This window comes from Homalodisca vitripennis, chromosome 4 (genome assembly GCF_021130785.1).
Source record: "Homalodisca vitripennis isolate AUS2020 chromosome 4, UT_GWSS_2.1, whole genome shotgun sequence".
Lineage (NCBI taxonomy): Eukaryota > Metazoa > Arthropoda > Insecta > Hemiptera > Cicadellidae > Homalodisca > Homalodisca vitripennis.
In genome coordinates, this window is record NC_060210.1 from 80,738,210 (window position 1) to 80,753,740 (window position 15,531).

Genomic DNA, 15,531 nt, shown 5'->3' on the forward strand with positions numbered 1-15,531 from the left:
ATTTTTTTCAGGGGTATCTGTCAAGATACAATGTCTTTCCTTTCTTTCTGCCCCTTGGCTTATGAGTGTTATTTCTTAAACGGTGCTTTGGGGAATGGGCGAACTTGTTCTGGGGTTACAACTTTTTACCTTTTTTGGATATTTTCGCACAACTGTTGGAGTGCCATTTTTTCATTTTCAAATTGAGAATTTATTTGGTAATTTTTCTGCATCCATCTGATTTGTACTGGTGTTTTTACTAGTACTTGCCTTAGGTTCTTCTAGATTAGGCCTACAAGAACCTTCATTATCTCCATTTTCTTTAGCCTGGTCTGTTGGCAAAGAGCTGATAAAGTCGGTATCACTAAATACTGAGCGCTGAAATGGAAAAATTCCCGGATTTTGCAAAGCCAGAAACAATATTTTTCCTAGAAAAAGCTTCATCATACGCCATTGACGTTAGATAAGCAACTTGTTTTATTGATATAGTCATTCCAGGATTTTCAGATAACCATTTGTTAAAAGAGGTTTTGCAATAAACTTTTGAAAGGTCCAAACACAGCAATGTCGAGAGGTTGCAAGCGGTGGCTAGTGTGAGGTGGAAAAGTTAGAATAACAATTCCATTTTCACGGGCAGAACATAATCACATCCAAGTTAATGTGCGACTCATGATTGTCTAATAAAATGAGGATTTGATTGTCTTTTGAACATGCGGTGTGTAATTTAACATGTTTGACCACCTCAAAGAAAACTTCTTGAGACATCCAGCCAGAACGAGTCGCAAAACCGAACACTGCCAGTTGGTGCTCCATTAAGGAAAATGTCCTTATAATGAACACGGGGAAACACATAAGCAGGAGGTATTGTGTTACAGAAGCTTTTATAATCCCACAAAATGTTACAAGCTCTCCTCGCTCTGCGGAAACATTCTGGCCTACCTGTTTACACCAGTCGGAGCAACAATCTTTGGAGCTTGTAATACAGTAGTTATGCCAGATTCATCTATGTTTATGATTCTGTCACTAGTAAAGTGATATTTTTCCATAACTGTTTCCAAATATTGAAGAATGAATCAACATTTTGTTTATTAAAGTTTATATTTCTAGCAAAGCTGGTGTTTTCTGGCTTTCTCAGACTCAGTGTAGACTGATGACGGCGCATAAAACATTTTAGCCATTCAATATTTGCTAGTTTTTTCATCTTCCACCACTACAAGGAATCTCAAGCCCAAGTTTTTTAGCATATGAATAGGCAAATTCACGTACCTGTCTATAGGTTAGGGCCGTACATCATTTTACTGCATTGAATTAGATAGTCTACTATCATATTTTCTTGTACATCTGTAAAAATCTGTCTGGTGTTATACTTGCTAGACCGGGGAAAAGTAGATTGCACAGGATCGTCCTCATTTTCAGCGTTTGGCAGCTTTTGAAGTCTTTTTGTGAAGCATAGATTTAGAAAGTCCATATGTTGCAGCAGCTCCACGGATTGTTTGGTTGCCATTCCGTATATCCTCAATAGCACATCTGACTGCATCCTCTGAAATTGCAGCTCTCTCGGTTTTTTCTTATGTAGGTTCTCACCATCTTCACCCTAAAAAATAAATAAATCAATGTATATAACTGTTGTATTTAGATAAAGAATAAAACTAGTTAATCTTAAAAAGCCTTTTGAAATCTGTATTGGGCAATAAATATTGCAACCTCCTTGATTGATGTGGTGTCAAGGCTTGGTTAAGCTATAATTTACTTAATTTTGGTTATGGGAGCAAAAAACAAAATGTTCTAGATCATGAAAATGACTAAAAATGATTCACAACAAGTGTACATGCTAGTTTATTAGCTATACATTATGAGATGTTAAATAAGTAACTAATATAACACTTGTCCAAAACTACCCCCTTGTCCACATGTGCCCCCTTGAAAGTGTCCACATGTACCCCACCAGTAGATTGTAGGTGGTTTGAATGCATTCTCATCGATATTTTTTTTTAGGTTAGGATTTATGACATCTTCTACACAATTAAAATGTTGCTTTAAATATTACTAAGTTTATAAAAATACCTTATGTTATAAGGAAGAGCCCGAATAAAAATAACTTTTAAAGTTAAAATTTGGGCTCAATTTTTACTTTTTTTACATAAAAAAAACATAAAAATATTCTTACCTCTTAAACCATGTAGCCAAACAGCACTAAATTTATCTGGAGGAAACAGTAGACCAACACTGTTCTGTGAACAAAGTTTGAACTAAACTGGTTAGTTGCATGGCGGGAAATTCAAATTGTCCACTTGTGCCCCCTGTCCACATGTGCCCCCCTCTCCCCTACTATTGTTTTGGCAAATGAGACTGAACACTATCTGTAGTGATACAAAAATATTACAACTTAGAACCTATTTGAAACCTTGTAAGATAAAAATTGCATGAACAACAAGCACCATAATTGATTGAAAATCTGTTTCACAATATTTGTGGATAAATACCCTTATTATGATATATAACTATTTGTTTCCATAGATAGAAATAATGTATACAATATTTGATTCAAAGATCTGTACATTCTTAGTTATTAGTTTATATTTAATGTGTATAAAATGTATAATATGAAAATAATTTTAGTACAATAAAAAAGAGGTGTGAATTTAAACAAATAATGCTATATGCAGCCAACTTCTCGATAGGCCAGAAAACCTGCACAGGATCAAAATTGATCTTTTTCATGGAAAAGAAGAAAATTGTATTTCAAAAACATTCTTATAAGTTAAATGTAAACTAACCAAAATATTCATGTATAAAAATAAGGAAGAAATGGAACTTACCATCGGTAGAAACATTGCAAGTTGAGCATCCTCGTTCTTCGGATCATAAGGGGTCTTGTACGGGGGATATTCAAAGCGACCAAACTTGTCTCTTAATTTCTTGATATGGTGCTCCAATTCCTGGGGATAGTAAAGCCAGTATTGTTTAATATAAATAACAAATCATATCAGATATGGAAAAGGGATATGGGTTTTATTGATACAATAGACTCTTGATAAACCCACACTTTGGGGATTTTTATGAGCATTAAATAAATAAACATAGTTGTGAATGGAATGTGTCACACATGGAATACATATGTGTGACTTGTTATGTGGCTCATAGTTAAGTGTTTTACCAAACTGTGGTAGATAAAAACTATGCATGCTCTGTTATGTTTAAATGTATAATATAAAACTCCATTTAGCCTGAACATAAATGGAGAAAAACGTGAATTGCCATTAAAGTACAGAAATAACACTATAGTACAGTAACTACAAGCTAACGACATAAGAAGTGAACACTGAACAGTAAAGGCTGCCTAGTTGAGGTTTACTCTGACATTAACAACACTCAACTAATGCAGTTCACTAGACTTGACCACTCGTGAGAGCACCAGAACACTGTACAGTAAAGGCTGTCTAGTTGAGGTTTACTCTGACATTAACAACACTCAACTAATGCAGTTCACTAGACTTGACCACTCGTGAGAGCACCAGAACACTGTACAGTAAAGGCTGTCTAGTTGAGGTTTACTCTGACATTAACAACACTCAACTAATGCAGTTCACTAGACTTGACCACTCGTGAGCGCACCAGAACACTGCACAGTAAAGGCTGTCTAGTTGAGGTTTACTCTGACATTAACAACACTCAACTAATGCAGTTCACTAGACTTGACCACTCGTGAGAGCACCAGAACACTGCACAGTAAAGGCTGCCTAGTTGAGGTTTACTCTGACATTAACAACACTCAACTAATGCAGTTCACTAGACTTGACCACTTGTGAGAGCACCAGAACACTGCACAGTAAAGGCTGCCTAGTTGAGGTTTACTCTGACATTAACAACACTCAACTAATGCAGTTCACTAGACTTGACCACTTGTGAGAGCACCAGAACACTGCACAGTAAAGGCTGTCTAGTTGAGGTTTACTCTGACATTAACAACACTCAACTAATGCAGTTCACTAGACTTGACCACTTGTGAGAGCACCAGAACACTGCACAGTAAAGGCTGCCTAGTTGAGGTTTACTCTGACATTAACAACACTCAACTAATGCAGTTCACTAGACTTGACCACTTGTGAGAGCACCAGAACACTGCACAGTAAAGGCTGCCTAGTTGAGGTTTACTCTGACATTAACAACACTCAACTAATGCAGTTCACTAGACTTGACCACTCGTGAGAGCACCAGAACACTGCACAGTAAAGGCTGCCTAGTTGAGGTTTACTCTGACATTAACAACACTCAACTAATGCAGTTCACTAGACTTGACCACTCGTGAGAGCACCAGAACACTGCACAGTAAAGGCTGCCTAGTTGAGGTTTACTCTGACATTAACAACACTCAACTAATGCAGTTCACTAGACTTGACCACTCGTGAGAGCACCAGAACACTGCACAGTAAAGGCTGCCTAGTTGAGGTTTACTCTGACATTAACAACACTCAACTAATGCAGTTCACTAGACTTGACCACTCGTGAGAGCACCAGAACAGCCGAGCTGATCTGAACACTCCAAACTTGATTGATCGTGGATAATAACTCATTAAATTATATTTTTATTCAAGATGCAAATGCCAAATTAAAGGATGTTTACCGTAAAATTTTCTCTGAAATATTTTTTCATGTTTTTGAGTAATTGTAGAAACAGAAATTATTTTTGAAGAAACAAAAAACAGTAGTATTAGTAAGTAAACAAAAGATAGTGCTGTATGAATACTTGAGACTTTTTCTACATTTGATACATTTTGTAATAGTAGCAATAACTCAATATTCAATCAGAGAATTGACTGCCTAAAGTTGAAATTGTAGGTACCAACAGTTGAATATTTGTACAGTAATATAATACTTTTATTAGTACTGGTAGGGTATAGAAACAGTAACTATGGGAGTATGAAAGGATAGAATATCCCTAAGAAGCCTCAATATAAAAAAATATTTGTGTATCAGAAATCCAACTTGTTTGAAATACAGCAGTTAAACATTTAATTTGAATTAAACTTATCTATTTTATTCAAATTTAGATTTTCCATATCCCAGGTGTTGTGAGATATTCAATCAGATTCATTCTCCTCCCCCCACTCTACCATCCAAAAATTAATCCTAATTAATTATTCTATTATAGAGAAATAACAAAGATATAAATATAAACTATATGTTTAACTTTTATAAAGTATTTTTATTTTATTTATGAGTATTTTTTATATGAAAAATGAACATTAAATTTCAAACACCACTTGTAAAATGTATAACTGAAATTATGAGTTCTTAGTTCTATAAAATAAAAAGAGGTTCCTCACATACCTGCAGACACTCTTCTAGGTTACGTCTGCTCTTGTTGGACGCAGGAGTTGGCGAGAGCTTACTGTACAAGAAGCACGAGCTGACAGGCACCCAAGCCCTGTGAGATAATACACTATATTACAGCTGAACATTGAGCAGATTAAAATCTAAGAGACCATGAAACCAGAAGAGCAGTTTGTAAAGTGTTCACTAGCAGAGACACAACTCTTGAAAATTTGTCATCTGAGGTACTGAATACACTAGAGGCAATTGATTGGAATTGACAATTGATATGGTTGGTGATGAGTCGAATCCACTACATCTTCAATGAAGATTTCAACGGGATTTGACATTCGAATCTGCGGAGATCTGCCACGTCATATATAATATTTTCTTTGTTTATTTTTGTGTAATGCCACTTGTCTGCTGCATATATGTGCACATTTCAGCAGCTAATTTTTGTTCACTTCACTATTTTTAAAGGTTTGGAATTGGATTTGCCCATCACTAGGTCAGAGTACAGATGGTGTGGGAAACATATAATCGATTCAGTGGTGTTAAGTCATTTGCCTTCAACGAATACCCAAATATTACTATATTTGATGTTTTTCATGCAGGTTTCCTTTGTTTGTTGAGAAATGAATGGAATTGTACTCAGGAACATGTTCTAAAAGCAGCCATAGACTGCAGCTATGTTACATTTCACAGTATAATATTTACTCTGCTTTATTTCAATTTATTTCTTGTACCTCTATTTTGAGACATACTATTTGAATCCAGAAAATTTTACAAAAGTTCAAAAAATTCAAACTTTTTACGAATGTATAATGATGAAATCTTTTTTATCAGGTTTACACACACATAAGTTATGCTTTTTGGGGGAAGGAAAATTATTGGTTTTGGGGAGGAATGCACCATCATTCTTGAGGTGATGGGCATCAAGAAGAATATATTTATAAATGATAACAAAATTACAACTACAGATAGAGAGTACAATATGAATTGAGAGTAGATCAATATGAGAAGTGTTACTATGAGGGCTATTCAGAAAGTAAGGAACGTTTTGGAAATTTTTTAAAAACCAAGAACAAGAAAAACATTTTGTTAATATACATGTGAAAGAGATACTACATAATCACCATACAAATTCAGACACATCATAGTGATGGGCAAGCTTAGAAATTCCTGTGTCATAGAATTCTGCCGCCTGTGATCTCAGCCACTCAATGATGCATACCTGGAGCTCCTCATTGTTGTCAAAACCCTGTGTTGCTAGGCAGGTCTTCATTTTCGAAAACTAGTGAACATCACTTGGAGCAAGATCAGGACTGTACAGTCTCCTGTTATGATTCGATCCAGTAGTGCATTACTATGACTGTTGTAGGTCTCCAAAAACGTCAAAGCTGCCCTCATGCACTGTTCAGTATGGTGACCTGTAAGCATTTTTGGCACCCATCTTGTACAAATTTTGTGGTAGTCTAGCTTCTGCAAAATAATTTCAAACATGCACCACTTCCTGACAGAACTTTGAGTCATTATGTTGTTTCCGTTCACACAGTTCCCGATGAATTTATATTGCTTTTAAGTTTATTCCCAATCAAAACTAATTAGAGACTGCACTTAACAACTACCAGGATTTTCGATTGCAGCACACATTTCAAATTTGAATATAAAAAATTCCGGGCAGTGCAGAGTTGTTCCCGTACTTACAACAACGAACAGTTAGAGTAGACTTTAGTTTTAGTATTCAGAACATCTTGCTATTAGGTAAAATATTTCAGGGAATTCCAGGGCTGCCAGTGAACTTTGGACCTATCGGCTGGTTTAACTACCGCTTCTCCCACTGGTGGAACTGATTGTGTGGTATGTCTAAGTCCGTTCGATAGCGTCCCTTAGAAGCCCGAGCAGTCAGTGTACCATCTGAGCCGTTCTGGAGATGATGTGGTCAAGTAGCGGTCACTCAAAACCTCTAGTCTCGATGCTATTCTCGTACTCTTTTGTAGTAGCAGTCTCGTCTCGCAACTCGCCGCCTTATGAAGTAGCAGAAGTGGCTTTATTTTCTCCCTACCATAGTGCATGGGTATTGAACTCTTTTGTATTTCTTATTAGCTGTAGTAGTGCCATCTCTCCCGATGCTCTTCGTGAACACAGTTGCTGAAGTATAACGCTCTAAACTTTGTTTTGTGTGTGATACACAGATGGACTCCCTCTAAACTTGTGCCCTACCCCGATACCAATGACTGTTGTTAGTAACTAGACAGAGGAGTCGTAAGTGGCCCGTTCTTCCATAGCTACAATCCTGGAGGTCCTAAACGAGCTGGAAGTTTCCCCCCTATCTCTTGGATGAACCTTCTCCTCTATCAATCCCATAACATCTATTTTTTTATATTTTTGCTCTATAAAGTATTCAATTATAATTGCAAAATTAATATATTTATTTTTACCCCAAAATGTAATTCTCCCTAAAAGCTGCAATAACCAAAATTCTTAACACATCTGCTTAAAATTAATGCTTATAAGACTGAGTTATATTAATTTATTCAGCCATCATCATAAAGATCAGACATAAATCAAATTGATGCCAACTTTTCTCACCAAACTGTGGAAAAAACTTTGCTTACTATCAGTTATACTGTAATTTATTGTATATGTTATATTATTATAATATATTTGTTTTGCCTAGCCATGAGTCTGATTATACTGACAAACCCTGATTTATCTGATTATTCTTGATTATACTATCCAACCCTTGATATTAATAATAAAATTATTGATCCATCATTGAGTGATGGATTTTCCTGGCAAATTATAGCATAATCAAGCATTCTATATGGTGCAATTGGTGCATTTTCCATTTGTTATATATTCTTTTTCATTCTTTAGAATATCATTAATTTTACTTCAATGCATATTTTGATATAAACAATTTATTTTATCCTAAAGAATTTGAAATAGGGACAAAGAGAGAACAATTTAATAAAGTTTATAAATGATATAGCAGAGAAGTCTTAACCAAGATTTTCAATTGTCTGAAACACTCAGTACCGCCACAAAACTTTTGGGTATATGGGATTAGTGATTCATGGTTTTGCTGACTCAATCTTATTTCAGAATAGAATATTAATAAACAATTGTTTAAAAATTTACTTATAATCTGTAAAAAATATGTAGTTAATAATTTGGAATAATAAATATTTAAAAAATCCAGTAACATACAAATGTTATTGTAGTACAGTAATAATACTGCACCTTGTGGTCAATACTTGTCTTAACCCATTGCGGATCACTGACGAGCCCAGCTTGTCACGCAGCGGCCGGGCCTAACGACACGATGACGAGCTCAGGTCGCAAAAGCGGTCTGCTTTTAAATTTCCCTCCAAATAGTTCTGTTAATGTCTGATAGATCGGGCGATCGTCTTCACTTGTCAACTAAGAATGTTTAAGAACGGTCTACGCTTAGAGCTTTCAAAAAGTTTTATAAATATCCTATAGATCGCAGTTGTACGTCGAAGTTGAAAAACCATTCATATTTTACTCTGCTTTTTAGTGCTTCTGATTGGGTGTTTTCCTCAGTTAGTATTATAATACTTTTGAGGTTATTGACACAGAACCAAACGACGCAGAAGTACATGTTAGCGGGTTTAGTCTAGGCAATAGCTGGATGTTGTAATCGCTTCGCCCGAGCCGCTTTATTTAGACTATGATTCACATGTCATCCCTGCCACCCCGGCACCTTGCTCGCGTGTTATCGTTCCTACATCATGGATACCTCAGCAGGTCCATGTTCCATCTGAACGAATACCTTCACAGCTGAATTTTCTAATATACAATAGCGAGCGATAAGATGTGGCGTACCATTGCTGTTCGTTCGGCGGCCGCTGACCGTAAATTAATTCGTGCCCGCTGGTGCCCGCGCGCCAAAACAATACGATCCGCAATGGGTTAAGGACCCTCATTCTAGATATAATAGTGTTCCAGATAGTAAAACTGGACTTCAAATTTTTTGAATTTCATTTCATCCTTCTGAATTGTACGCTAAACATTGATTTTTAAAATCCCAATTCATATTTTATGTTACAGTATTGTAATACTATATATGTTATGAATAATAAATTATTTCTGGTTTTTGTGCCATTGCACCAATGGTATATATGACCAATTATAAATACATGGCAAACATTGAAAGAAAGTTAATCGTAGTAAGCATAAACTTGACTTCTACAATTTACCTGTCATGGGCACCGAAGAAGCGAACATCAACCATATTCTCATTGTTGACTGTCATAGCTTTGGCTGGCCAAAACGGAAATCCCTTCAGTTTAGCCCAGACAAGAACGTGTGGCCGCCGCTGCAATAATTGTTCCACTTTATTATCAAATAAATGCCCTCCACAATTAAAAGATAATTGTAATTCATTATTTCTTTAATTGAATTGAATGATCAAATTTAGGAGCATTATATTTTTTACAACTTGTTAAAAATGGAAGAAGTGTGTAGCTCGGCCACACAGGCAACCCTAGTACCTGCGTGAGAGATTCATGTTTCAGGAGGAGGTCTTGCAACGTAGCACCCGCCATTGTTTCATAAATTAAAACAAGAAATCGGAAGGAGAAATTTTTTTATGCTTTGGCCCAAAATTGTATAACAATATCCCCATTGACAAAAAACAATTGAAAAAGTTTCACAAATTTTGTTAAACATTCAATAAAAAATTTTAAAGTGCCAAAACGCGTAATTAAACAAATATTTTGATCAAGATGACATAACACAGTTGGAAATCCAAAATAAGATGGATTTATCAAACCAGTTTTCTCCTTATTTTATGAAATTTCCATTTTTATTTGTGTATCTATTACTGTAAACATATTTTTGTAAGTTCAACTTAGTAGTATAGAAAAAAATCAGTAGTATTAAATGACTTTTGGCTAGGTTACGCAGTTCTATAACTGTTTTAATCCATATTTTGGTCAATTAGTCCACTCTGTTGTTATGGAGAATGCTGTAAAAGCAACAAGTCAACTGAATTTTTTGTGTTGAAATAGACTGGCATGAATGTTATTTTTGTATGTTTCTTTTTATTATGTGTGCTGAACAACAACAACAACAACTGATATAATTGTCAAAAGTTTCCAGAGGATATATTAAACGCATTGCAAAAATGTGTATATCCATTAAAAACGTTAATTCTATTTAGAGTGTATACACTTCGTTCTCCCCATCCAACAAACAAGACAACGAAAGTGAACTCACACAAGCTTCGATGAACCAGGAGTCAGAAGAACGAGTGTGGGCGTTCTGGTAGCAATCTGGGCAGTTTTCAATCTCCTGCATCTCTTGTTTACAGATCTTCAGCAGGGCTCGAGCTGTGTTGGTGAACTTGGACTGTACTGTAACATCAGTAACATCTCTTATTATACCGTCCTCCTTTTTGTCAGACCAATAATAATTAGAATATTAAATGTGGAATTAAAATCCAATAGCAAATGCACAATTTTGTGTGTATTTCTGGTGTATAGAAAGGACTTGTTACATCAACAAAGTCCAATGGTCATATATGCTGTTTTTTGACTGTCTAAAATAGTCTTGGTCACTAACATAGAAACCTACAGTTTAGCTTCTACTGACAATATTGTATAGTTTAGAGTGTTACCTGAATTAAAAATAATACTGTTGTGTACTATCCATTTAGCATCAGCCAAGAACGCCTCTGTGCTTCCATACATCTTGGCCCTTATGTTCTGTCTGAGTTGTGTCAGATCCATAGGCTTCACAATGAAATCTCGATAGTACGGGAACGCTGCTACATCCACTGGTTTGGCAAAATCATCTGACTGTAAAAACGATTTAACAAATTTCAAATAAGAATAATAAAATATTTACTTTTTTTAACTACTTTGAAAAAACAAAAAAATCTTTTGAATGAGAAGGTTTGAATTTGTACAAAACATAATATTAGATTACAATACACAATTACTACAGAACTAGTTTCTTTTGTTGTTACAATACATATATTTGATAAAGAAGCACAACTAAAGATTTTATTTTTGTTACAACTACTGATTCCTGTTAACTATTGTAAGTTCAATATATTAGGCTGTGTGTGTCTGTCTGTAAAGTTTTAGAGAGAAACTTATATTACTCAAAAAGCCATTTTAATAAATTTAATATTAAATCAATATTTTGTTATATAACGATTTTAAATGATTTTATTCACAAAGTAATTCCCTATTCTAGTTTTGAGATTTAAAACTGGAAACGGAACAAATGTAATTATTTCGTGTTACTGTATGTACATAAAATGTATGGGTTTTATGTTGTATTACAGACATTAAAAAAAATAACAATTGCATATATCTTGAAATGTTTTTATTTTAAACCAACAATTAAAGAAATTAACTGATCAATAACAAGTTAATGGACTCTAAATGTATTGAATCTTTAGATATGCCACAATGGTTTCCTCACTACTGTGGACAGTGCATAAAACACTATTGAAAAGAGTGTGTGTGTGTGTGCGCGTGCGTGTGCGCGTGCGTGTGCGTGTGTGTGTGCATGCGCGCACACACTCGTTTTGTGTGTGTGTATTACAAATTCAACTCCTAGGGTACATCTTAATAAGACTAGTCAAAATATCTACTTACTCTTGACTATATTTAAGTAAAACATTATCAAATTCCTAGACAATGAAAAAGTCGATTCTTCAAAGTAAATACTAAGAAAATAAAGCCCTCAGATGATAGTGGCCTTCTGATAATTAAGGCCAAGTTTATGTACAAATGAAAGTCTGAAATAATTTTGAAATTTTCTGGAAATTCTAAAAATTGAGATAACATTTTTTAACTGTTTGCCTACATTACTGGTATAAGTGCAATTGGATGACATTGATTTTTTTATCCTCTTTGAAAACAGGTTTTATTTTAAAGTTTAGAGACAATTCTTTATCTATATATATTCATAAATAATTAAAACCAAAGATGCTGACATCAAATATGCTCATGAATTTAGAATGGAGATGGGAATACATGCCAACCTGTAGAATTTTGTTTCTCAAAGAAAGCTATGTATTTTTGTACTTCCAAATGATTGTTGGATGTAACAAATGGAGAAGATTTTTTCTTTTCTTTTTAACATAAAAAGAATAATCTGAAAATAAAAAAAAAACATTCAGCGGCAGTTCCATAGACATTTTAATATGGCTCCAAAGTCCCTACTCGTAACACCATTATGGTCTGGATGACTAACTTCAGATCTACTGGTTTAACAATAAAACAGAAGTCGACAGGCTGTCCATGGTCAGCCCGGAAATTAGAGAATATTGAACGAGTAAGAGGAGCTGTGGAAGCCAGTCCTCTGCAACTGGCCCGTAAACAAGCTGCTGCTTTGCGCATGTCTGACTGTTCATTAAGACGAATATTGCGTTTTGATCAGCATTTCCACCCATATAAAATGACTACTATTGAGCAGCTAAAAGCCTAATGACTATGCAATGCAGAAAGTATTTGCATACTTTGCATACTTTTAATGTCTGATTAAAAATTTTTAATGATGAGTGAAGAATCATATTTTTATCAAAACGGTTATGTTAATAGACAGAACTTTCATTATTGGTTTACTACAAATCATGAACAACTGCATGAACATCCTCTGCCTAGTCCCAAGGTACCAAAAAATTATGTCATCAGGCTATACTTCTTTGAATAGGGTGGTCGAACAGTTACGATCAATTCGTAACATTATCTGTTGATGTTACAATATTTCCTGATGCCTGAACTTCAGAGAAATTGTATAGTGCACAGGAGGATGTGGTTCCAGCAAGACGGGGCAACTGTTCACACAATGAGGTAATGAAGTTTTTGAGGGACAAGTTTAATGGCCGAATCATCTTGCATTTTAAGGACATCGCATGTGGCCCGCTCACTGCCACAGCATTTGTGATATTTTTCTTGTGGGGGTTCTTTAAAGCAAGGGTTTACACTGACAAACCCTGCATACTGGACGAATTAAGAGAGGTTATAAGCCGAGAAGTCACAAAAATTGCTCCTGAAATGTTAGAGAATGTGTTTCAGTGTAAGACTGGAAGAGTGCACAGTCAAAGGACATCATCTCCAGATCTTAAACTGATCAATTTGGTTGGTTTGATGTTATTTTCATTAATTTCTATGAACACCCTTCTGTAATAAGCAATAAAACATTTCCTGGTCAACTTGCTATTTAGACTTCTCCCAACATTGTCTACAAAGACGAGTTCATTTTTTTGGAATTTTGAGATGCTGATCGTTGTGGGTGGATAATGTACTAGTAGTGTAACACACTCTATTTAGAAGGTAAAGACTTGTTCATATTTCTCATTGTTTTGACAGGACTGGACAGAGTGGAATGGTTTAAACCATGGTCAATGAGAACTTCAAATCAGTTGTGTATTTTTACAATATACATATATGTACACCCTTTTGCAAATTAATGGAATTAAACAGATAAAGGTTTCTTTTATTTCCGAGATTTTCTTGGTTACCAGCACTGTTTTATTTCTTCTATCAAGTGCTATAATTTACCGAAGTCACCAGCTGTTAATTTCTCATATGTTTCTACCAGAAAATGCTATTTTATTTCTGTGTTTACTAGTTTTTCTTGTTTTTACTTATTTTACTACAATCTGATCACTCTTTTGAGAGAAAACACTTCCTTGATTTAAAGAGAGATTTCTAGAAGTGTAGTGTGTGTAAAAGAAAATGTTTAGATATTGTTTTACTTTATTTTTGACCTGAGACAATTGCACTAGTACATGGAATGATGAAAATTAATGAAGTAAACTACTAATAAATATATGGAATTAGACCGTTTCATAGTCTTTCCGCTGTTTCAGAAACTGGATCCAGATGGTTTTTCAACAGGATTTAGTACCGTCACATATCCAAAAAAGTGGAGAAACTGGAGAAACTCTTCATACCAAACAATTAATAGGTACCAACTTTGCCAGGAAACTTTCCTGATTTAAATCCCATTTGGTCTATTTGCAAAGAAAGGTACAGAAATATAGATTGCACAACAAGACAGGATGATTTATGCACTTTCTAAAAATCTGGTCCTGGGATGAATGTTTCTCCAACAGCCAAACATGGTTGATTCAATGCCTAGACAGGTGAAAACGGTAATAGACAATAAGGGTGGCCACAATATGTGTAATCATTATTAACCCTTTGGGCGCCAACGTCCGATCCATCGGACGTTACGCAAAACTGTTATATTTTCCCGACTAAACAATTTTATTCAGTCATATTCGATATTTGGCCTTCCAATAAGTTGGTAAAAGTGTATTTATTACTTTTTTATGTTGGTATCACTGGCAGCACAAAGAAACTAATAACCAATCGCCCTGTTTCCCGCCAAGCGCTCATTGAAGCTTTCTGTGCTGTCATTTGTTCGTGTGACGCTTATACGTAGTGGATATTGCTGGCGTTGAATCTATAATTCTATTATTGATTTTATGTTATTTATAAAGTGTAATATATAATAATTTATAATGAGTAGATCGCCTTTGAGTAAACGTACAATTCAACGCTTAGTTGAAAATGATTATTTGAGTGACAGTGAGTGCAATGATGTGGCTAGAAGTTCACACGATGAATCTGAGCAAAGTGATGCCGACGACACAGATTTAGATCCTACGTTTGAACCAAACAATTCTGGAAGTACTGTTTCAACCACTACAAGACCAGTGTTGTCATCGTCAGATGAAGACAGCGTTGAGAACCCAAGGCCGGGACCTAGTCGCGTGACTCACTTGCCTAGGCGCCGCGGTCGCCCGCCTGCTGCTACGCGAGACTCGGATGGTAAAGTTCATCACAAACTCCGACTCGGAATCAGGTGAACTTAGTGATAATGATGAATGGCAAGAGGTTATCGAAGGCAACGACCCAAGTTTCACTCACACCTTCTCATTCTGTGAGCTTCCAGGACCTAAACATTGTCCACCCAGAAATTCCCCTCCTATAAATTAATTTTGATTTATTTTTTCCATTTACTTTTTTGCAAATTTTGGCAACAAAAACAAATAATTATGCAAGGAACTTTATACACAAAAACCAAGGTAAATTGGGAAATCAAAGCCAAAATCGCACATTCAGGTCTGTTGCTTATTTAGAAATGAAAGCTTTTATTGCCGTCCTTTTCAATATGGGACTAAATAAAAAACCAACAATTGACATGTACTGGAACACCAAATCATCTCAAAATTGCCCATGG

The 15,531-nt window shown here is 35.3% G+C and overlaps 1 protein-coding gene across 8 annotated transcripts in view; it reads right to left on the reverse strand.

Moving 5' to 3' along the window:
• Positions 1-15,531, reverse strand: part of LOC124359615 (protein kinase C-binding protein 1-like) — a 106,040-nt gene that overhangs the window by 61,917 nt on the left and 28,592 nt on the right. For all 8 annotated transcript variants that reach the window (XR_006922167.1, XR_006922166.1, XR_006922171.1 and 5 more), the window contains exons 5-9: positions 10,940-11,120; positions 10,540-10,676; positions 9,519-9,637; positions 5,311-5,407; positions 2,799-2,918 (exon numbers count right to left, since the gene is read on the reverse strand). Coding sequence is in view for 1 of the 8 variants with exons in the window: in XM_046812499.1 (XP_046668455.1) it covers positions 2,799-2,918; positions 5,311-5,407; positions 9,519-9,637; positions 10,540-10,676; positions 10,940-11,120 (654 nt within the window). In the remaining 7 variants the exon portion in view is untranslated. The remainder of the gene's footprint in view (positions 1-2,798; positions 2,919-5,310; positions 5,408-9,518; positions 9,638-10,539; positions 10,677-10,939; positions 11,121-15,531) is intronic.